Source organism: Coloeus monedula (genome assembly GCF_965178545.1).
Source record: "Coloeus monedula genome assembly, chromosome: 1".
Taxonomy (NCBI): domain Eukaryota; kingdom Metazoa; phylum Chordata; class Aves; order Passeriformes; family Corvidae; genus Coloeus; species Coloeus monedula.
Genome location: NC_138781.1, coordinates 28,976,873 through 29,001,127, shown reverse-complemented (window position 1 = coordinate 29,001,127; position 24,255 = coordinate 28,976,873). Strand labels below are relative to the sequence as shown.

General features: G+C 33.9%; 1 protein-coding gene across 4 annotated transcripts in view; it reads left to right on the top strand.

Annotated features, from left to right (window-relative positions):
* DGKB (diacylglycerol kinase beta) overlaps window positions 1-24,255 on the top strand; it is a gene marked incomplete at its 5' end in the record, with an annotated part of 302,358 nt that overhangs the window by 67,996 nt on the left and 210,107 nt on the right. For 2 of the 4 annotated variants that reach the window (XM_082282401.1, XM_082282400.1), the window contains 7 exons: window positions 1,101-1,218; window positions 3,959-4,047; window positions 4,128-4,244; window positions 8,295-8,393; window positions 15,914-15,946; window positions 19,589-19,705; window positions 24,085-24,158. In XM_082282401.1, coding sequence (XP_082138527.1) covers window positions 1,101-1,218; window positions 3,959-4,047; window positions 4,128-4,244; window positions 8,295-8,393; window positions 15,914-15,946; window positions 19,589-19,705; window positions 24,085-24,158 — 647 coding nt within the window. The remainder of the gene's footprint in view (window positions 1-1,100; window positions 1,219-3,958; window positions 4,048-4,127; window positions 4,245-8,294; window positions 8,394-15,913; window positions 15,947-19,588; window positions 19,706-24,084; window positions 24,159-24,255) is intronic. The other 2 variants (XM_082282403.1, XM_082282402.1) reach the window with 1 other exon arrangement.

The window sequence follows — 24,255 nt, the reverse complement described above, 5'->3', positions numbered from 1 at the left end:
GAAATATTCAAAGTTGTGTCCCAGCTTAGACCCAGCTTTGAGCCAAACATTCTTAATTTCTCAGAGTGCTGCTTTTGCGTAAGGATGTTTCTTTTTGCCCGCAAGGATGACGATGTCTTCATCATACTTGACTTCTATTAACTTCTAACTCCTAGAACAGAGCAATACTGATTTTTAAGGACGTAACTCATACAGTATATGCTAATATAGAACAAAACTAAGTTTTTATTAAAACTTATGCTCACCAACTTACATTGACTATTCTCATCAGTGAAAACCATCATATTGTTGAAATTTTAGCCAGGAATATTGTGTATGCATGATGCCAAGTAACAGTACTTTGATGTGAGAAATCAGAAACTGGATAAGAACCAGCTGTTGATGTGTTTTCTGAGAAACAGAGCTGGGTGTGACTTCCTTTAGCTATGTGGCAATTTCTTTTTGGCAATGACATGACCATGAAGACTACAGAGTTTCGACAATACACAAGGAAGCAGCCCATTTGCAGGTGATGGACCTTAACTGCCTGTGTTCCATTGGATGTTATATTGGGTAAAAGATAATATATTTTTTTTTAAATCAAGTGATATTACGTTAGCTTCATCTAGTTTTTTGGAATAGTTATTGTGGTGTGGTTAGTTTTCCTGTTTTACATATGTTGATGTATGTACCTAATTCTGGCAGTCATTAAAAATATGTGTGGTTTTAGAAAACTCTTTCTGTTCTTTGTTTTAGAGAGTTTTATCTTCTGGCCTGCAGCACCTTTATTGTTAGGATTAGTCTAGGAAAAAAGTAATTTCAGTATTAGTTGTAATTTAATATCACACTAGATACATTGTGTTGCAGCGACGACAGCAGCCTGGTAGGTTTTTCTGAGTTGTTTTTGAAACATATGGATGTCCCTGAGTTTCTGAAGAATTTTTTTATTATACCATTGCCTGTGTATTTAGAATGATTATGTTGTGATCTGGTGCAGAGTCTTAACTGAAGTAACAGCTTGTCTTTTATGTTCTTGAGTCAATCTCCAATTTTTATGGGCACTTATATATTCCATTGTTTATTTTATTAAGTGAAATCTGTTTCTCTTATGTCCTGTGCAGAATGTGAAAGATGATGGGCAGCATGTATGGAGATTGAAACATTTCAACAAGCCTGCCTACTGTAATCTTTGTTTGAACATGCTAATCGGAGTAGGCAAGCAAGGTCTCTGCTGTTCTTGTGAGTATAAGCATTTCAGTGTCCATTTGCTTGCATGTCTATTGCTAGAAATGTTGTTCTTGCCACGTAACAGAGATCTAGTAGCTTCCTATTACAAAACCATTGCCACCGCAGTAGTGGCTCCCCCTTCTCTTCTCTGCTTGAGTGTCCAAGGTTCTTCTTTTAATTTTTCAGAATATTTGGCTTTGAAATATGTTGTTTGAGGGAGTTTTCTTCTTTCTAAGGATTATCACTGTTAGTTCCCTTTGGAGTCTATTGCTCCTTTTTTCTTTACTATTGTATTTTTAAATTTTCTGTTAGTAAGTATCAAGCTTAAGTTTTAACTTTCTACTTTTGTTATTTCTATTGTTTTTATTAATAATTTTACAATAGGTATCAGCTTGACAAACATGTAAGTCCCATGTTTGTTGATTCAAATTTTGCACAGAATTACTGTTTTGTTAATTTTGAAGGTGAAAATCCCTGTTTCCCAGAAATCAAGTTTCTGTAATGGTTCTGAAGTTTTCTGTAATTACTTGTTTTGTAGTCATAAATCTCAATCCACGTATTAACTGATCATAGATTTTAAGAAAAGGAACGCAGAAAAGCTACTGCATCTAATTTGCCCTTCATTAGGCCATTAGATGCAGTTACTACCTTTCAATTCCTTGAGCTGGATCTATGTATTTTCTGTGATAATCTGTTTGTCCACCTCATAACATGTCTCCTGGGAAGCCAAGGCTTGCTGAAAGATACCTCGTCTCCATTTGAAAGTTTCCAGAAACAGACGATCCATATCTTTCTTTTGTGGTGTGTTCCAATGATTAATCATCTTTTTTTTTAAGACCTATTTTCTGATTTGAATATGCCTTGTAGATAGTTCCAGTGACTGGTTCATGTTATGCCCTGCTCCATTAGTTTAATGATATCTTTAGTACACAACTGTCTTCTTGTCATGATGGTACCGAGTCACCCTCCATTCTTCTTTTTTGGTAAAATAATCGGTTTCTTAGTGTAAATTACTTTCACCATTTTTGGTATGAAAGATAGCCCCTCACAGCCGATGAGGACCTTTCTGCCTGTACAGTTCTGTTGATTTAATTTGAGGTTAGTCTGAATGAATGAAAGTTTTGAATTGACCATTTCTGTCCTCTGGGGGCCGCAGACCCCTCTAAAATATAATTCGTATGTAAATCCTTGTATGCATTTTCATGTTGTATAATTTCATTCACCATACTATGAAATGGAAAAAATACATTTATTAAAATTCAAACAAATTGAAATTGCATAACTTGAGATTAATAAATGCTGATGACAATAACTAGAATATATATATAAAATACTGATTTGACTATTGGATCTCGAAATGTTACATTCTTTAAGATTCTTTTTTGTCAGACTGTTATTGTGAAGAAACAAGACCCATATATGTTGGAAAGAGAGTTCTACTGAGCAAATAATGTAGATCACCTTCTTTAGTAGTTATCAGAAATGGGTAGGCCGGTTACATAAACTGTCCCAAAAAAGACCAGCCTTGCAAGAGCTGTATTTTTTTTCTGCTGCAGTGTATCTTTTGAGAATGTATTTGTTATCATGGTTGGCATTTATTTTGTGATAACGATGGTCTCAGAGTATCTGAAGAACATGTTCCTTTCAGTTACTTCATGCAGCAAGAAGCATGAGTCTACTTGCAAAACTATTTCACTATTTCCTTGTTTAGCTAAGCTTTTTCTCCAGTATATTTTCAAAGCATTGCTATAGATTTCATTATTTGCATTTTAGATTGTGTGGGAGGAAAAAAAAAAAAAGGGGGAACCACAGGGGTCCTCACCATCCCTCCATGGTCCAATCAACAATGTTACTCCCTGCAGTTTGTCTGATTAATGGCTGCGCCTCCCACTGGGTTTGTGTAATAGGTGCAAGCAAGGTGTTTAGAAGTACTTTGTGCTTAATTGCTCTCGAGGTCAAAAGCCTGAGACATATACCATGCAGGGAGAAATTCATTCTCAGTTTTTAATAGTTGACTCTTTTGAATGCAGGCATAAGCTGTAGCATTATTTCCTCATCTTGGCACAGTTGTATTATTGAAGTCAGGAGAGCTTTGCATTGTACCCTGACATTTGTATGTTTTCCAAATGCAGCTAGCATGATCTCTACAGACCTGGTCAGCAATAGTAGTTACCTAAAACTGGTGCTGGAAGGCTAAGGGGAAAATAAAGCTTCTCAGGAGTTGGTATTTTGTAAAACAAGAGTTAAAGTTATGGTGATTACATGGAATGCATGAAAACAATTCCTATTCAAAAATGGACTAATCAGCCATTTCAGTTTTATAAATCAATGGGAGGAACAGCATAAATTCATTGGCTTTTATTTTTGTGCTTGCCAGCTGCTCTCATGCCTCTAGTTTGTAAAATATATATTTCTTCCTACTAGCAAATGACACCAAACCATTTGGCAGTCACCAATTTGTCTTTAAGATTTTTGTCATTTGGGAGTTATTGTGAAAAAATTTAGTGAGGTCTGATTTAATTAAGCATTTCCTGTTATGCAATGATAGTGCATTCTTAGATTTCTCACTTGCATAATATTTCCTGTTCTAATTGGCCTTTTGTACTCCATGGAAAAAGCAGTCTAGTTTGAGTTTTCATTGACTGATTGGATTGATTATTTAGAGATGACATGCTGGTAATGTTATTTGTTTCATAGAAATGTAGGCAGAAACACCATTGCCTCAACATCTAATAATGTGTCTTTTTTTCAGTTTGCAAGTATACAGTCCATGAACGCTGTGTCTCAAGAGCTCCTGCATCTTGCATCAAAACATACGTGAAGTCTAAAAAGAATACTGATGTAAGTTTGGGGTAGCATTAACTTTGCCATGTACCTGTTAATTTAGTAACTCTATGTATATCCACATTTTTCTTTTGCAGGTAATGCACCATTTCTGGGTAGAAGGAAACTGTCCAACAAAATGTGATAAGTGTCACAAAACTATAAAATGTTACCAAGGCTTGACTGGACTTCACTGTGTTTGGTGTCAGATTACAGTGAGTATACTACAGTAAAACCTTTCACGCAGGTTAGAGAGATAAAAATCATGGAATGTCATTCTGTAGCCTCATAATCTGGAATGTCTCATTCAATTTGGTCATCAGGAATGATTAATGTGTATTTAAGGAATGGTATATGCAGAATATTCTTAGGACTTCTTACTTCTGGCAAGCAAATATGCTTAAAGGTAAATTTTGCTTCATGACAATATCCATATGAAAACAATGTGTGCCACTAAAGAGTGGAATTCCCAGTCTACACTACAGAAAGATTATGGAAGAGTTTTCAGTACCAGGAAAAATCAAGGTCACTGTGACACTAGGTCTAATTGGCAATGTACTGACAGGCAAATGAAATTGAGGACATCTGGTAGGATACAGTGATTTCAACGTCTGGGAATAATAGCAGAGACAAGTTGATAATATACTAATCTGTGCACCAAGTCAAATATATACAACTTTTGTGCACTCCTTATTCAGCAGGAACCAGTAACTGGAACTAATGACATTCAGGGAACACTGCCCTTATAAGTGAGATCTTCATGCTAGAAGGAGCAATGCCAGTATTTCTGTTTCTAGCCAGGGCAGGATTTAAATCTAAATGGGGAGAGATTTCAGCCTTCTTCGCCTGTATTTGCTGGTTTTGCTGATATCATTATTACTATTGTTACGGAACAGCAGTTGTTTGTTCAGTGCTTTAAATAATAATAAGAGACTGAGGCATTAGTGAATGTTTGTTTTAGACATACAAGTTTGGATGTTTTATGAAATATTTTCTTAACACAAGAGTGCAAAATATGAAACATCATCAAAGAAAATAGATCCAGGATACTTTCAGTGATAAGCTGTTATGATTACTTAAAAAACAATATTTTAGAAGAAAGCAAATTTGTAGTCCAGATTGCTGTCAAAATTTGGATAATTTATGTAAAGAGTGAAACATCCAATCCAAAATGTTTTGCATGCAGATAATTAAACTTAGGCAATAGCTGTATGTGTTTAGAAAGATAGATAAGGGTGTTCTGCTGTAGATATAGAAGTGTTTACATCTGTATAATATGTGTATATCATTCAAGAAATGTATATTTTGTAATATATATAGACTTTTAAAGTCAAAGGAAGTTGCAAATTCTGTTTTTCCTCAGTAGAAATTATTTTCCCATTATTTCATGTGAATCTGGACCAGATTTGTAAAGGTCTTTTACTCCTTGAAGTTGTACATCAAGATTCAGAGGATTTTCATAAGAATGGTTATTCACCAAAGAAGTACTGAGGAATTATTTATAATTGAAGTCACTCTAAAGAAAAAGGCTAAATTCTTTTGAAAATATCTTGGGTGCTTGTGTGCTTATTTAAATGCCTAAAGAGCTGTCAAGATTCCAATTTAAAAAAATGGGGGTGTGTTTTTTGACAGCTGAAATTGAAAATGTTGGCACTAAGGTTTACAATTTTTCAATTTAATCCATCAGTAATTTAAAGATTTTTTTTAAAAGTAATTTTGTATTTTCAAATAAATTTAATAATATTTTAATTTCTTTTTATAGCTTCAGATGTAATTAGACACATAAATGAAGAATGAGTATTTTTAATACTGCAAATTATTTTTCAAACTCCTATTCACTTGCAATTCTCTGTATTCGATACATTCTATTGCAATAACTTCATTTTCTAATGGTAGCACCTTTATTACAGAAAAAAGTGGTTTAAATTTCTAACAGATTTTTGAATGGATATTCTGAAGTTATATAATTATCATCACATCCTTCAGGCATTTTTCAACTCCTTGTACCACATATTTACAGCTTACAATCGAAGCACTGATTTGAATGTGTTTTAAATATCTGTCCTTACAACTAAATAGAGTCACTTCTGATGTCAAATAACTGACTCAAGTCCCAAAATTTAGAGGCGTTTTTCTCTAAGGAGGCTTGTTATACTGGCTTGTCAGCCAAATCCATGATCCCTCTTCCATATAAATTTCATAACTCTCTACCATGGTCATGAAAATTTTCTTCCCCTCCTTTTCTCTCCAGCAAATACACTTTTTCCTGCTTTACAGGTTTTTGAGGGAGGTAATATTCTACCAGAGATAGGTTTAGGATAACAGAGTTTTTGGGAAATGTATTTAAAACCTGCTAAAATACTTTTTTTTTTTTTTTTTGAGAGGGATGCATATTATTTTATATCTTTGTGTCAAAGTGTTATTTTCATGAAAGCTACATTTCTTCTACCTTTTCTGTTATTTGCTATGTGTCAATTCTGTTTTCAGAGATCAGCAGAGACTAATAAGAAGATTAAGCTATTTTTTCATAGATAAGTTTGCATGCCACTGAGTTGCAAAGCTGCTAATTACCACTGAATGTGTGAAGATACTTTTATTTGATGTAACATGGCCTGGTGTGCATTAATTATGGTACAAGTAGCCTTACCACTGAGGCAGAGAATTAGCATGACAAATGATTTAGATTACAGGGCTACCAAAATACCCTCACAATAAGGCTTTAATACTCAGAGTAAATTGAAACTCGTTAGACTTTTATTTTCTGTTGCTAAGTAACTGCCTAAAAAGGTAACTTTGCAGTATAAATGAATATGGACAAGGCTAATATTAGGTGCCATTCAGTTCAAAATTCAGAAATGTCATGTCAAAATTAACTGTACCAGATAATTTTATGAAGACCATATTACCAGTAAAGTTTATATACATCAGCAATTGGTACATTTTTATTGTAATTTTAATAGCGTTCATATGAGTTAAACCATTTAAGAGAAAGAGTCAGTCATTGAAAAACTGTGATTTACAGGTGCAGACCCTGAACTACAGATTTTGTAACAGCTTTTGAACCTGATGGACTAATGCTGTGTGCTACGTGTTATACTAGTTAAATTACATGTTTATAAGATTTTTACCTCACAACTCCTGATATTTATTAGCCTGATTTTTTTTGTTATACTGTAAATATAAAAATTTTGTTTAAAAATGTCCATCTCTATGGGAAGTGGATACTATCTGAACACCTTAATGTATTTTATTGAATCAATGCAGAGATGAAAATGCAGAATAATTTAGGTTGGAAAAGACCTTTAAGATCGTTGTGTCCAGAGAAATAAACTTCACAAAATTTCACGATATTAAGTTTATTTTATTCTGACTGTCTCTAATGATACTGTGAAGTATACCAATTAAATGTGAATGCTTTGCGTGATCCAAACATGCAACTGTGCCTTTGTACTGCATGGCTGAATATTTAGAGACATTTGAATTAAATTCTAAATTATGAACAAGAACTCTTGATTGCTAATGTAAAATATTTCATCATTTATCATTAGTTGTTACCATTTTATCTTCCTGTTATATACACATTTGTCCATTCAACCTCTGTAACAAAACAGAAGTCAACCACTGCTCTTCCAGTCAGCAGACTTGAGGATATTCTTTTCATGTTTTCAGAGTAGAACTAGTTATTGCTTTCAAGGAAACTGGATGAATTCTAAGCATAAATTAGAAAAAGGAGAGTAATTCTGGTTCCTCAGCACTCAGTGGAAGCCTGAACACAATCAAGACCAAAATTTACCTAATGAAGCTTAATGTAGGATATTCCTGTGTTCCTCTCTTATATTTGAATCTATAGTATCAGTTTCAGGAAGGAAACAGTCACACCAGTAGTGCCAAAAGCTGCCTTGACTTGCTCACTAGTAGTAGAACAGAAGTTCCTGGCTCAGTGCAAGAAGCTCTCTTCTGAAATGAAGCTTTTGGTCACCATTAACAGTATGCTGGTGTTACTGTACTGCTGTGCAATGTTCTTATTTTGTGTGCTGATCCACACATACAATTTCCCCCACTTTAATCCGTCATTCTTCACTTCAATGTAAATCTGCTAGTTTTTCCCATCCTAGGGGGCTTTCCACTGTAGTGTGTTTCATTTTCCTTCCAGTACTTTGGTAATCATTAATTTAATGAAACTCACTCCATTCTAGGATGCCCATTTCCTTACACTGTAATAGTAAAATGTCTAAGTTGAATCTTAATTTTCTGCTTTCATGTAGTTGCATAACAAGTGTGCTTCACATCTGAAACCTGAATGTGACTGTGGACCTTTGAAGGACCATATTTTACCACCCACATCAATCTGCCCAGTAGTATTGGTGAGTTGTCTGTATGTTAATTTCAGATGTAATCCTCTATCATATGCAGCATTAAAACACTGCTGGGACTGACTGCCAGGTATTTTTTAAATTCACAGGACTATGTGAACCTTAAACACAATGTGTAACCCTGGATGATGGGTTTATAGGCATAAGTGTGTTTTACCCTCTGCATATTGCATTTTCCTTCATGTGAGAATGAACTTTCTGTAGGGCATATTATAACTGAAGCTGACTCAGGTTTTATCACTTATTCAGACTGTACTTACCAGAAACTGTATAGGCAGGACACTTCTACATTTTACATCTTTTATAGATCCAACTTCCCAGAATAATGAAGTTATTCTTATGGGCAGTTTTTGCTTGGGATGCATATTGTATATCTGCAATGCTGAGGTCTCTGATCTAAGCCGGAGGTTACCTAGAATGATGACACTGGTCTTGCAGTAAGCTATGCATCAACATTATGGTATATTTTATTCTGCAGTCGTGGACAGTAAATTTCTCTGTCCACAAAAACAATAACTCAATTCAATGAAAATAAAAATGCATGCTATGTGTAGGTTGCATAGAAAAGAGCTGACCATTTTATCATTAAAAAGGAGCTTTAGAATTAACTTACGTATTCACATATTAAATTGGATATTTTATGCTGATGAAAGTCATAGCATCATCATATTCATAAGAGAACAGATGAGTGGTCCTCTTTAAACGTATTTCATAATAAGTGTAAGAAATGCTTCAACTTAAGAAAGTGTAATTTATTGAGGGGAGGCAAAAAAAGAAAATATACATCCTAATCTTAAACCAGTTGCTGATCATTTGGAATAATATTCATCCCTATTGTAAATTACTTGTTTTGTAATGAATCCTTTCATCCATTTGTTTATAAATCTGCTGAGGAACAGATGCTAGGCTTTGGCCCTCTTCTTGTGTAAACTGGGATTATTCCATGGCTCTCAATGAAATAATCCAATGGAAACCTGCCTTAAATATTTATGAAATATTTTAGGTATTTTTTAAGTCACAAGAGTGGCTTTGTAATTTGTCTCTATGGTATTTTGGTATTATCTGGACAAGTTCTGATTAATAGTTATAAAATATTATTTTAAGTTTGTTGGATGATTATATTCTGTATTACCTTATTTAATTTTCAGGATTTGAAACTTTAAAAGTTTGCATCTGGAAACTATGATTCTGTTATTGGGCTATTGTTTTCATTTTAATGTTATTTATCATTTGCCATTGGTATAAACGGAATGAAACCTCAGCATGAAATTTTATCTTCAATTATATTGGTGTAACTACATTTTCTTTTCAGGAGAGGAAGAGGAATAGGGGAATTAAGATTTTTATTCCACAGTTGGAGTTTAGTTAAGTTGTTTAGAGGATATGTAAAACCACTCTAGAGTCAAATCACCCTTGAATAGGTTTGTTTTATCTCCAAATTTTCAAGACATAAGCAGAAGTAAATATGTTTTCCTGTGCTGGAATCATGTTACTGACAATGCAACACAAGACATGTATTTCAGCACAATTTATATTGTTAGGAATGGAAAATACTGTGATTTAATGGGAACTTCATAATTTCGTAGTACATTTGTTCATCTACTAGTTTCTTCCAAAAATGCATTAAAATCCTGAGTTTAATTGTGTTACAGATACTACCTCACTGAATTAGCTAATAGTAATTGGTTATAGTGTGCATATAATTTGTGTTAGTAATTTTTTAATTAGTGTCTCCTGTTTCCTGTTATGGGGATTCCTTTTGAGAAACATAATACTTCAGTGTATGTGAGACCAGCATTCTCAATAATGACAGCAAAACCAGTGACTATATCCTTGTCAAAACTGTCTAACCATGCAATAGGAAGTGTGTCTGTTATCAGACATACAAATCTGACAGTGGAAGGGTCCTTCGCCCAGGTCACACATTTAGCTTCAGCGATCAGCTGAGCATTAATATTCTTGCAATGCAGTGTATACATGGAAGGTAAATAAAAGCAGATAAGCATAATGCTTGCTGTACCAGGCTTATCCTTGAGTATTTTGAGGTGCCAGAGAATGTATTTTCTTCTCCCATAGAATATAGGGAAAATAGCAAGATGAAAATCTTGTATTTTTGATCTCCTAAAAATGTTGGCCCTCCTTTCCACCTGCAACTTTGGAAGTCCGGATTCCTTCCAGAAAACTGCAGAGTTCATCTCAGAACAAGGTGCCTTCTCCTAAGTTTTCCTTCAAGAGTACAGGCTGAATCCCTTCTCATCTCTTCTCTTTTGCAGAATTAGGGACATTCATATTTTTGCCTTTTTCATCCAGCATTTCTCATGTCTCATTTCTTCAGTTCTTGTTAAGTCCAGCCTCAACAATCTCTGCACAGTAAAGGACTTTTTCAGACATTGCATTTCATAGCATCATGTATTATACCAGTGCTACCAAAAATCTCTCAGATGACTGACTCTTAGTTGCTGGAGAGAGAACCAAAATGCCTCATCAAGTGAAAGTTGGATGGCTGGTCTAAGTTAAATAACCGCCCTCCGGTCTTCAAAACTGCACAAAAAAGAGCTTGTCAAATGTTATTCTTAAATACAATAAGCTACATTGTCAGCTGAAAAAGAAACAATGGGGAAACTCATGTAGTTGATACTGTGTACATCATGAAAACATCACATATCTGTCAGGATTCAATGTCTTATAAAGATTTTTCATATCTCACAGCAGTAATTTTAAGTGTCTTAGTAATATATAGTCTGTCAACTTTAGTCCTTTTTACTTTCCTGTTTACCATATATAAGACTTGTTGTATGGTGAAGTTTTTTGTTCAAGTTAAATGAGTTTTGTTATAAACTGTGTGCAGATCTCAAGTGATAGTCTTTTAATAGATGTCAGATACACTTTAATGTTACTCTCTTTTATTTCAGTAACATTTTAATTAATTCATACTGATTGAATAAATGTACATTGAGACTTGTTTCCTAATGAGGGCACATTTAGAGGAAAGGTTTTGCATCATTCTGATATCCTGTGGGTAATTATATTCTAATTATATGGTGGGGGGAAAAAGTCTATAACTCAGTACTGATATTGTTCATTGGACCCAATTAATTACATGCACATAATGAAAGTTCATGATAAGGTTGACTGGCAGTGAGTTTAAAAATCTTTAACTCAATTGAATCCTAGCCTACCAGGAGTATAGAATTAGATCATAACCAGGTTTAAAACTGGGTATTGGAATGAGATGAGTGAGTAGTGAAGAAATCAAGATGAGTCTCTGCTTATGAGACAATTTTCCTCACTCTGTCCCTTTATAAGGCAGAAAGGGAAAAATGCTAGCATATGTTTTGTCTTCATTTTATGCCTTCCTTTACTTTGCCCCATTTACTGATGACCATATAGGATGTTCTAATTTTTATTTATGTCTGTAGAAAAGTAATTAGATTTTCAATTTCCCACCCAAATAGATACAGCATTGTATAGTGACCAACCAATAAAAGCTTACTATTTAATAAATAATGATGTGTATTTATTTTATAATGCATGATGATTTTGATTCTCCTATTGTATATGTGAGTTTTACAATGAATTTTTTCACTTAATTTTTAACAATTTTAATTGTTTTTCTAAAATTATAATTAAAACTGTTAACTGTGGAATAAAAATTAAATTAAGGAATAAATTGTAAAACAAAAGGTACCCTGCTTATAATGTGAGCATTACTATACTGCAATTATCACTGTCCCCATAGTAACCAGTTTATTTCAAAGGTGGAGACTCTGGTATAATATGGAAGGTAAGACATGGAAAAAAAAAAAAAACCTGGGTACATTTCTTTCTGTTTTGATATCCAACTTCATTGTTTTGCATTCTGGGAAAAAATGGGTCGTCATGATAAAAAGTTTGAAACAATATGCATTTTGTTTCTTTTCTCTTGTGAATGAATTTGACTTTTGTGTAGTGAAGATGTTGTAACATTTTAGGACAAAGTCATCTAAGCATAAATACAATTTATGTAAATATGGAATATAGAGATAAATTGATATATTTAAAATATATAGAATTTTTATACATCATAGTGTAGATCTGTTTATATACACTGATGTAAAATACCATCATAAGTCGAATTCACTTGACCTCTTATTTTAAAATATAAATGACTACATATTTTGGAGGAGAAAACAGATGTATCTGATTCCTCTTTGATTTGGCATTTTATTGTACAAAACCATAAATGTTCAAAAATCTTTTGTTTATCACTAGTTCTATTTAGGCATGTAGAACAATGTACACAGCAGATTACAAATATTTTAGATAGAAAATGTGCCTTATTCAACTAAACAATATACATTATGATCTATAGCTTCAAACTTTTGTGTAAATATAATAAGTGTGTTGACATTCTGGCCAAAAGTAATACAGAATTAAAGTTGAAAATACTGTTTAAGAATTTTCTTTCACTATCAGTATCTAGACTAGATAGAATAGCTATTGGCTACGTTATTATTGCAACATAGTTCAATAGATATTTCTTCCATGTCTGCTAATATATTTTACTAATACTATTTTCCTGTGAGGTATGTAGACGTTATTCACATAGGAAAGCAGAGTTGCAGAGAGAGAAAAAGGGAATTAGCAGTGCCTGGTTGAAGAATGAGTTTTCTTAATCCCCTTTCCAGTTATTAATCCTAAAATGATTCTTCTGTTTTTATAATAGTAGAGATCAGTTTTAGCTCAGTTGAATCCAAACTCAAAATGGAGCACAGAAAGTCAGTGCTGTGTGTAAGCATTTTATGAGCAACTCAGTCCTTTGAAGTTGAGTACTAGCCTTATCCTGAGCTTCTGAACAAAGATACTATAAAAAAAAGTTATTTGAATATATATGCTTTGGGGGGAGAGTTGAAGTTAAGTCTGGTTGTTGAATATTAAGTAATGACATAGCAATTGAAAGAGATTTAAAAAACAAAACAAACCACTTTTTTCCTTTTCAATTGTGTATCATATTGCAGCTTCAGTTCTCTGAGAATCTAAATCAGACTTGAAATATAATGGTGTGCTTATCTACACTAAGAGCTTTTTCATTTCTTTGAAGTCAGAAGGAAATTAATAATTGCCCTGGAGGAAAATGTATCTTCCTAACTAATTAGCTGTTCGACAAACACAGTTCAATGTTAAAATAATAAGATGCTGATAAACTGAAATGGCAGCCATTCAATCATTTTAAGTTATATCCAGTAGCCTGCCCACAGCTCATCACTACTGTCTAAGTTTATTCCTTACATCCTCTCCCATTGGAGTTTAATATGATTTTATTTTCAAAATTCTTTTCCTACACTTTTGTCTTTCTTGGATGGTGTACATAATCAGCTGCTATAGCCCAAGTTCATTTTCAGTTGCAAATCCTGTTGAAAGTCTCGGACCATATATTGATGCATACATTGAATTGGTGCAAGATGTAAGGCAAGTTGTCTTCAGAAAACTGAATGAACTAAGGCCAACATGCTAAATGAGAAAGACTTGATTGTGAATTGGTGTGTAATTCTTTACCTTTTTACTTAGAAAAACAAAAGAAGCAGCACAAAGTACATTCAAAATGTTATCACATAGTAATTCCTTGTTCAGAAGAGGGAACAGTCAGCAGTTTTAGAAGTTATTCTTAAATGCCATATTCTCCATTCCAGCCTTGTCTTCTTGCATGTGTTTCGGCTACCAGTATTATGGATGACAAAATGTTATGTGATTTTTCCATTATTTTTTTTTTCTTAGCTGCAAATGCTTTTCTCAAGACACTCTCAAATTAAATAGAAGCCTTAACTTACCTTTTATAGTATGGGCATGTGCAGCTCACTGGACAGTATTTTTGCTGAGAATTGGTTAATAATCTTGTTCACAGGATGACTTTTAGCTTCTGCCTAGGGATGTAGAGCTGGGTATTGTGCTACAGCTCTATGAGCTTTCAAGACAGCATGATATGGTATTCTAATATTGGCTCTTTTGATTAGCATGTGCACAGAGTTAGAGCTGGAAATGTGGAGAATTTATAAAATAAATTTTCAAAATAGTTTAGCTCATCTGAATCACAGTTACTCGGATGTGATATCTCATGGATACTACAGGTAGATTGCCCCCCATGGTTTTGGTATAGTGGCGATGTGTTGGGTTTTTTTTGGTTTTCAGGATTTTTGAATCTTTAATTCTCTTTGATTATTGTATAATTATGGACAGAAATTTCATGGAATGGGAATTTTGTAAGTAGGGTCCTGAATGCCATATAAGTTTACAAAATTACAGTCTAGGAGTACCTAATATTATTAATAACCTATTATTATTATTATGTTCTTAAAGATTCCCATTACATTAAACAAAATAGGTCTAAGGAATCATGGAGCAACCTTTCTTCAAGTTCCTTAAAAAAAAAACCCAAAGCATCAGTTTGGTATTCAAGTCACATATTTAAATTTCCATGGCCTTCATCTTGCAAGCATTTGAGGATATCTTTATTTGGTCTTCCATGCACTCCATCTGATCTTCTATGACCAAATTCCTTTGGTCAGTATCATTTAAGTTCAAGTTCTGGAGTTCCAGAATAAGATTTTTTTTTAAATAACTATTTTAGTTTATGCATAATAACATAAAAATATACTTCCCTCGTTATGCAACCCCATGCCCAAACAGGGTGTATGCTTCATCTGAAAATATATATTATAAAAGAAGCAATTATAATTTAAGAGAAGTAATCTCAAGTTTTAAGTTGTCACCTGACATACTGTGTAATGGTATTAAGCATTTACTAATGACTTTGCAATCCTATATAATGTATAGGTAAATTGTTGTTTCATGTTATTGATTTAAATAATCTTGTGTAGGAAATAATCTACAAAAATATATTTGCAGTTATTGATTAAAAGGCAAAGTGAGAAAAAGCAATTGTTCCTGTATTTGCCCTGGATTCTGTGTCAGCAGTTAAAATATGAAGAGGTATCTCTTTAGTAAGCCTTTAGTAACTATTCATCTGTTTTTATCTTAACAGCTATGATAGAGTATGATATTTCTAAATGTTAGTGTTTTGTGTAAAGGAAAAGATTCTACCTCTATATAAAGAAAGAATATGAGCAGTTTTTGAGGATTAATGATGCATAGCTTGTTAATTGTAGCAGAGGAAGGCTTTTTAAACAAGATTCCTTGATTCGGATGAGGATTCAAAGACTTGGAAGATAAAATAAAAATAGCTTTCCAGGTATCAAGTATCTCTTTTTGCTATTCAAAAGACTAAAGTCCTCAGGTTTTGTAATATTGTTAGCTGGTGTTAAAATGATCCCACACATACTTTCCAGAGTATAAATTATATAATATGACAGCCAAACATTGGGAAAGTACACTTGTGCAAAAGTGTAACAAAGTACCGTGTACGTTTTTGTTAAGTATGACTGCTGCAAGGTAACATTCCTTGTGAACACGCTGTCCATGCCCTTTGCCATCCCAGCTGTTTGGTGTTGCAGCCTAACATTCTCTTTTTCCAACAGACGCTTCCCACTTTAGGAGGTTTGCTCCCTGAGGTGCGTAGCAGGAGGCGTCCATGAACGCTTGAGTACTAACAGTTCATGATATTGTACGTTCTTTCTGCTATGAAGTGCATTTTGGGGCTGAACCAAAAATCTAGAGGTGATATTCTGGGTTATTATTTGCAAAGTCCTGTCTTACTTGTCCATTATTTTCTGATTTGGAATATGGGATAGATGCAATTGCATAGTTCTCACCTGGCAGTGGTCTCTCTGGAGCAGTATGAATGGTAGAAGCTCCAGCTAATGAATATTGACTTCAAAGTGGGAATTCAAGGGAGAAAATAAGATATGAGAAGTGCAAAAAGGGGCGGAAAATTTTTTTGTTGTGGTAAGTAGTATTTTGGAAGGTATGTGCTCTGGCACATACCAAAAGCACAAAAAACTTCATTCTTTGAGCCATCAAAATGTACAATAGCGTCTAAAATGCTGTATTCAGTACCTCTGTCAACCTCATGCATGTTCAAGAAACAAAGTGGTTCACAGGTACATTGATCATTTTGTATGCTTTATTTAGCAAAATATTAAAAATAGCACAACTGTTAGAAAAATATTTCTTACCTTGAAAGGTAAATTTTTGCATTTTATAAAACCATTTTATAAATGCATGTCAAATTTTTCTTAACATTATTAGAATTTTTAGCCTGTTATCCATTCTTATCTTCCTATGTTTTTGTCTCATTTAAAAATTGCATTGTTTATTTCCTGACACTCTCCGATATCTTAGTAATATTGTAGCTCCCAAAAAGAAGATACTCTAGGTCAGGCACAGCTGGTATTTCATATATAAGAGAAAGGGTCTGTACAAGAATATTTTAAAAATATTTTTTAATAAAGTGGTAAATCTTTTTGTGTTCCATTAACAGATTTATTCATTAGAATTACGATATAATTTGTCACATTATGTCATACAAACTAAGTCAAATTCTCACTAGTGTGACACATACCTAAAAATTACAGAATATATAACTCTAGGAAATCTAGAATCTCTTGTCAGCTTCTTCAGCAATGTTTTAGAGAGCTTTGGTAGACATGGTGACATGTATTGTGATATCATACCAATATAAGATGGGTGATATGAAATACTTTATTTGTACTTTCTTCAAAAATCGTCAGTGACGAAAGCAGAGTTTCAATGTTAATGAGATCAGGTATCCATCTTTGACCATATTATTAACAGACAATTCTGTATCATGAATATACCTTTTCCTTTATGTTATGTGAGATATATGACCTAATCTTGTATTGTCTTTTTGAGTCAGGCAATGGTTTTCTTATGGGACAGGAAATATAAATTGGAGAAGGAATGTTTTCAATGCAGCAGTCATAGGTCTAAGGCCAGCTGAGGGTATTTACTGCTTTTTATATCATGCTGTATTTGTATCACCCCAATATCCAAAACTTTGCTTTGGGTAATTGTTACTGTGTTTTACTTGAGTCATTAATAACAGCGAGTTTGGGCACAGGTCTTAGCAGTGTATAAATACTTTTCCTCTAAATAGTAGCATGATACATGCAAGAAGATTTTTAGTGTCACACTTTATAAGTAGGCCTCTTTTTAATGTTTTTTTTAACCTCTAAACGCACAAACTCAACGTGCTGAATCTTACTTTCTGTTAACTTTTTCTCTGAATTATCACAAATGTGTCCTTTAGCTTGAGATTTTTTTAGACCTTTTAAAATTTGCTCTCCCTCTCTGATTTTTGTTAGAAATCACAATTTTTACTAGCTTTTACTCTGCTTTACTGCCATCTGATTTGATTTTTGAAGATGTTTCCATGAGACAGATTTGACCACAATGTAAAATCCTATTTAACAGGGTATGCTTCCTTTTTATAAAATGTAGTGATTTTTAAGGGTAATTACTTACAAAGTTGTTTAAAACCTCAAAACAACTTCTTAAATTTGTAATGAAGTGTGAAGCTTCCTTCATATTGAAGTACCTTATTTGCTATCCTTGGCACTAACCAATATCATTGTGCAAAATGTTTTCTGTTAGTTAAAAATTTTATTCTCTTTGGGTGCCTCGTCCTAGTTCTACTTTCTGAAAAAAATATCAAGTAAGTAAGAGCAGAGTTAGTGATTTCTTAGGCAGTGATATGTACAGTGTTTTGTTTTTAAGTTTAAGGATGAGGTGAATAGCTCTAATTGCTTCTACTGTTTTCTCTTTAAAGCAAGGGTGTTGTAGTCTGGAGTCTTGGACCTCATCTTGCACCAGCCGAGTTACTCAAAGCATCCAAGAGCTCTGTTAACTAACCTCTTAGGAATCTCACATACAGACAGTTATGTAGACTCCCCTGGTTGTTTTTTTCCTGTGGCATAGGTTTGTCAGTCCTTTCATACAAGATGTGGTCAGGTTGTCACAATTCCTCCAAGCACCTGGCTACCCAAAGTAGCCTAGGATGACCTGGACCACTCTTTGCATCAGGACTAGATTGAGACTCTGTCAGTCTCAGTTAAAGAAACTAAAGATGCTTTAAAAACAGTCAGGGTCCACATCTGTGTTAGAAGGCGCTGTATTAAGCTGGGAGTTATTCCCTTCCTGACAGAATCTGTGTCAGTGCTTCTTACCAGTAAAAACTGCTCCTGAAAGAGTTTCATGCATTAATTGCTACTCCGATCCCTAAGGCTTTATCAGAGGTAGCGCAGAAATGGGTTTGGCCTGGTATGGAACGTAAATGGTAACATTTAATGAACTTACTGAATGCAGTTGCAGGGGGTGCAACAATGTCCTTCATGCTCCTTTCTAGTGCAGCAGCTTTGTGCCAGCCCATTCCCTTGACTAGTTTAAAACCTCCTTGCGCTTGTGAAGTGAGGAAAGTGGTTGGGGTGCGGTTGGGATTGGAGACACTGATTCTATTTGATAAACATCTGCTGTTTTAATTTATGGTGTGTTTTTTGGACAACCTGAAAGGACATGCTGGGTGCAGTTTATAAATAGAATAAATGAGATACGAAGAATGAGAATACTATTTTTCCGTGCAGGGTTCTCTGAAATGGCCTGATAACAGTTGAAAATATGATTTCAATAGTATAATTCTGAGTTTTTATCTTTCAGATAGCTATCTTATTGTGAATCAGCATCAAAAGTTGCCAATGACTTAGAATCTGATTAGGTTCTGGTTTCCTTCTGATGCAAAAGACATATTTTATAAAAAGCTGCTCAGCCAATTGATTATGGTACATTTAGACCAGGTATATTTTGCCAAAGTGGTAAAGTACTCTGAAGCATCCAACTTTTGCTAGCAGTCAGGATGAAATTTTGAAAAATTACTCATCTCTCAGCAATGTCCTTATTAAACAATCAAGTGTATTGTATGATTGGCTTTCAAGTTTCAGAATGGCACCCCGGTAATGTCAGATTATCTTTTCACATCATTGCATTAATTTGTGTTGTGACTGCACACTTTTCATCCATCTATTGCCTAGTCATTATGGAATGTCCAGGCACATAGATAGATGTTATGTGAAGTGGCCAGACATTGTGTATTAACTTGACTGATCTCATTTTCATTAAAGCAGAGTCTGACATTACTCGCTAGTCAAAAAATAACTTTGTGGAGGTACAGTCTCAGTTACAGTTGTATAGCATTATATAATGTGTTACAATGTTCCCTTTTCTCCTTTTCTCTTTTCAAGGAAAGACAGGCAACAGTGAAAAAAGAAAAGAGTTGCCCCCAGCAAATGAACAAACTGGGAGAACGGAACAAAATGCAAAGAGCAAATTCTGTCACCGTAGATGGACAAGGCCTTCAGGTGTGATTATTGGTGTTCTAATATTAAGCAGATGATTTTAGGTATGAAGGCAATGATAGAGTGAGAAATGTTTAAAGTGGAATATGCATTCACTCTTCTAATACTTCAATTTTACGTATTTAAAAATGCAATAGGTAAATTCTTCTATTGGTTTTGGAATCCTGTGATACACACCTTCTTCTCACGTGATTGTTAGGATTTCCTAAACATTAAGGGGGAAGGAGGACTAGCTCTAAAACACTTCTGTCATAGGGTGAAGCTGAACTAGTTTATTTTGGTATCTGTCATGCAATGTTGTGTAAATCTACATTATTCATCTAAGTCTGTCTTGATAACTGTCAACTATTCTCATTTGGACCATTTTGGCATATCAACATTAACAGTGGTGAGAAGCAACGTGTTTTCCTTACTAGCAATATCTGTAATAAAAATGGAAGTTTTTCTACTTGAAAGAAAAACTCGTGTGTGATGAGCTAATGTTATTTAAGGGTGGTGACTTAGAGGCATGCCAGAAGTTCTGCCTGAACTGCTGACTTTTTTCCCTTGAGATATGAGTAGTTTTGAGTGAAATTGATGTCCATATGCAGGATGCTGCTGCTTTATTTCCTCAGGAGTTAAATTATCATAATGATAACTATATGATAATCATAGTTGTCTGTTCTCTCTATCTTTTGATATGTTGCAATTGAGCTTCAGTAAAAAGATTCTGTTACCATATATCAATTACTTTATGCCTCATAATTATTTCTTCTTGTGTATTGTGTCAGGCTAGGAAGGCTTATTGTATTGTTTTGTCTTTTTAGATTAGTCAAACATTCTTGTTATGACAACCCAAAGATGGGAAAAAAATCCAAACAAAACTCGAAAAAAAACCCTAAAACCTGTCCAGTCATATGGCTGCTCCATTGATGGTATAGTTGGACATTACAGCAATCATTATCCATTGCTTTCAACAATCTCTTCCTGTACTTAACATTTTCACAGGCTTCATTGCTACCCAGATCATCTGTGACAAAACATGAAGCAAAAAGACTAGAGTCTTAATTGAAAAGAAAGCTCAAGTTCTGTGTAATCAGTCACAGTGTGATTAATAAGTTTGTGCTAAAAGAAACACACAGAGTTTTCTAACTTTTGGGTGATACCCATGCAATTCAGTGTGCCAAAGTATTCTTGATAGAGGAACATTTTTGGCATCTCCTTTTGGTTACAGCGCCATGTATCATTATGAATTTTGTGTTTACTCCAAGCATTAGATTACTTATGCTCATTGTTTATTTTCAGCTATGTTTGAAGTCTCTATTTCCCACTCATGTGATACCATGGCAGATATAATACTTGGTCTATTCAAAATAGCAACTTGTATCACCATTGACTCTTTGACACAAAACTTTAAATTATTATATGTTCTGCTTTCAGGTCATAAGATTTTCTCTAAGTTTTTTAGTGTAATCCAAAACCTGTGTTCTATCTTCTTTTTTCAAGATAACTCAAAAGCCTGGGTTTCATCCTTGCTTTTCTTTACTACCACTAGAGACAGAGAAAAAGAGAGTGGGGATGAAGATGGTAGAATTATTATTGAATAGATCTGAGGTGTTTTTTGAAGTGCTTGGTGTTCTGTAATGACACATTTGTAATGTAGTGCATGACACAATACTGGTAATCATGGTGACAACATTAGAAATAATTCTGCACTGATGGCCCTAATTTGCTGATTATACTGTGATCTTTGTTTTTCACTGATGGATTAGATTGGTTTTGAGCAGCAGGAATCCACCTTAACATCGAATACTAAAGTTTTGATTGGCCTTAATAAGGATAACCTGGTTATTGTGAAGGCTGGGTGGACCTTGAAGGCTATCCTACTGAAAGGGGTGGGATTAATGAGAATGTTAGGGCTTTTTTTCCCTCACAGATAGTGTAATTTTTCAACTATTCTCACAAAGATATAAGATGTCATAAATATAACTGGTAATTATTGTAGTATTTTGCCCAAAGATGGTCTGGAGAAAACATTCTAAATCTGATCAAAGTATACTACTCTAATTCTCCCATATCTGGCATGCTACTCAATACTCTGATTCTGCTGGCATGGTCTCATTTCAATAAGATCTTCAATAAGCGAGGATTTTTTTTCAGAAAACTTAATCAGTAGGTTAATTGCATTCATTTATGTTTTAAGTCAGAAGGTAACAAAGCAAAGATCTTCATACTACTGCTGTTAGACCTCTGTTTTCAATATGAGAGAAACTGTGTATAAGTGCTCCACCACTTTTTACTTTAAGTCACTTATCCCATAACATCTTGAAGATTGCCTATAAATTGAGCTAGATTAGGGCCTGAAGATGTTCACTGATTTAGTCTAAATCTTTAGTTGCTTTTCATTGTATAAAAATACCGTATGTTATCTGGAAAAGTAATTTGGAAAAGCTGTAAAAATTTAATTAAAATTTATTTTGGAACAGAGTGGAACATAGACTAATTATTAGATTTTTTTTTTTTTTTTTTTTGGATGATTCGAAACCTTCTACTTGCAGTAATATCATTGAGTCTTAAAATAAAAGATTTGAAATAGAACTCCATCACTTAGCTTTTGTTGAGAAAAAGATCAAGACCAAACCTTCCTTCCATCAGACAGAGTGAGCAGATAACTTAGTGGCAGTGGAGGTCTGCACGACTTAAAGACAATTAATCATAGTTAAGGACATTCATCTTGCTTCTTTCTAGCTAACCAGCATAATGATCAGGATTATTATTTCTAATTAGAGGAAGTAATAGATCATGTATAACCTTAGGATGAGTCTCATTAATTAACCTGCGTCCTAAGGGATTTCAGTAGGTATTCCATCTCTGTCACAGTGAGCACCATTGGTTTACACTTAGTTCACAGGAATAAACACCATGGGAATTGGCTAAATAACTAAAATTGATTAAAAGAGTAGGTAAAAATTAAATATATGACAAACTTCACGGTATTCTGCAATTTGATGTATGTTTCAACATACAGCACTTTACTGTGCCAGGTTATACTGAGTTTTATGTTAAGCTTAATACCACTGAGTTCGTGGAGTTTTCCATTATTTTTTGTATGTATTGGAATAGATTTGATTCTATTTTTTGTGAAATCATGAATAGAGTTGACATTTCCTACCAAAAGACAAGTGCTTTTAGATGCCTGTAGGATTATATGCATATATCTATAGTATGCTTGTAAAACTCCTTAGCTGTGATGTTTCTCAGCTTCTGCCTTAAATTACATTTTATGAAATCTTCAGATTTTGTTATTTCAGGAATTGTCAATAAGGATTTAGAGCAAGGCCTTTCAATGTGTCATTTTGAAACACAGATGGTCTAGGCTTCATCTCTGAAGTTGTTTGTGCATGACTTTGGAGATGTTGACTTTGAACTCTTAATAGAGTTTGAAACATTCTGGAATTGATATATGTCTAAAAGTGATACTTTCAAATATGAATAGTCTAGCCAAATGGTTTAAAAACCTGTATTAGAGATCATCTGATGTGATTTTTTAATGTTCAAGTCTATGGAGTAAAGGCAATGAACACACACAGAGTGTCTGAAAACACAAACACTATTACTTAGAATGAAGGTGTTTGTAAAGCTAAATATTAATGTGAATGTGTAAAACTTTCCATACACAAGAGGATTTTAAAGAAATAATAGTAGAAGTCGTTGTTTCCTTCCTTCTCCTCAACATTCTTTTCCTGCGACTTGCCTTTCTTCCATATGGTTTCTCCTCTACCTTTTTTCAGCTTTGTCAGCTGAAAGGTGTTCCTTTAAACACCTGGAAATATTATGGTTGCCACATTTTAAAAAGTTTGTGATTTCTGATCCTATCAAATATTACAGGTAATCATTGCTGTAATTAAAAAAAAAAAAAATCTGTTAAGTTCAATGTTCCATATAGCTATAGTTTACCTTCAGAGTATATAATATAGTGTCATTTCTTACTCCAAAATACAGTTTCTTTTAAGCTTTTTTCTCTGGGGAATTACTGTCAGAGTAAGTCATGTATGATTTGCATTTAAAGTTTTCTTCTCTACTGATGGATATATATATATACATACACACACAAATGTATATATAAAGAGAGGTTATATATGTATATATCTCAATATTTCAGTGGCATTATCGGTTAAAATGGCAACACAGCTGTAAAACAGAGACCATTAAAAGAGAAGTCACTTGCAATTTCTGGCAAATTAATGAAATGAGGATTGTTGCAAATTATGGTATTGCTTCCAGCTGGATTACATAGCATAACATAGAGTTTGCATTAAGCTTTTTGTTTTCTGTCTACTATAGGAAAAAAATGAATGCAACACACAGCATTAATGAGTGGCTGTGTTATTCCCTTCTTTTAGATCACTCCAGTTCCAGGCACTCATCCACTTTTAGTTTTTGTCAATCCTAAAAGTGGTGGGAAACAAGGAGAAAGGTAAGGGGTTTTTTCCTTTTTCATTTTTTCCTCGCTTTCTTGATTCTGGTCTGTGATACATTTAAAAATGAATTTTAAAAGTTTGTACATGAGGAGA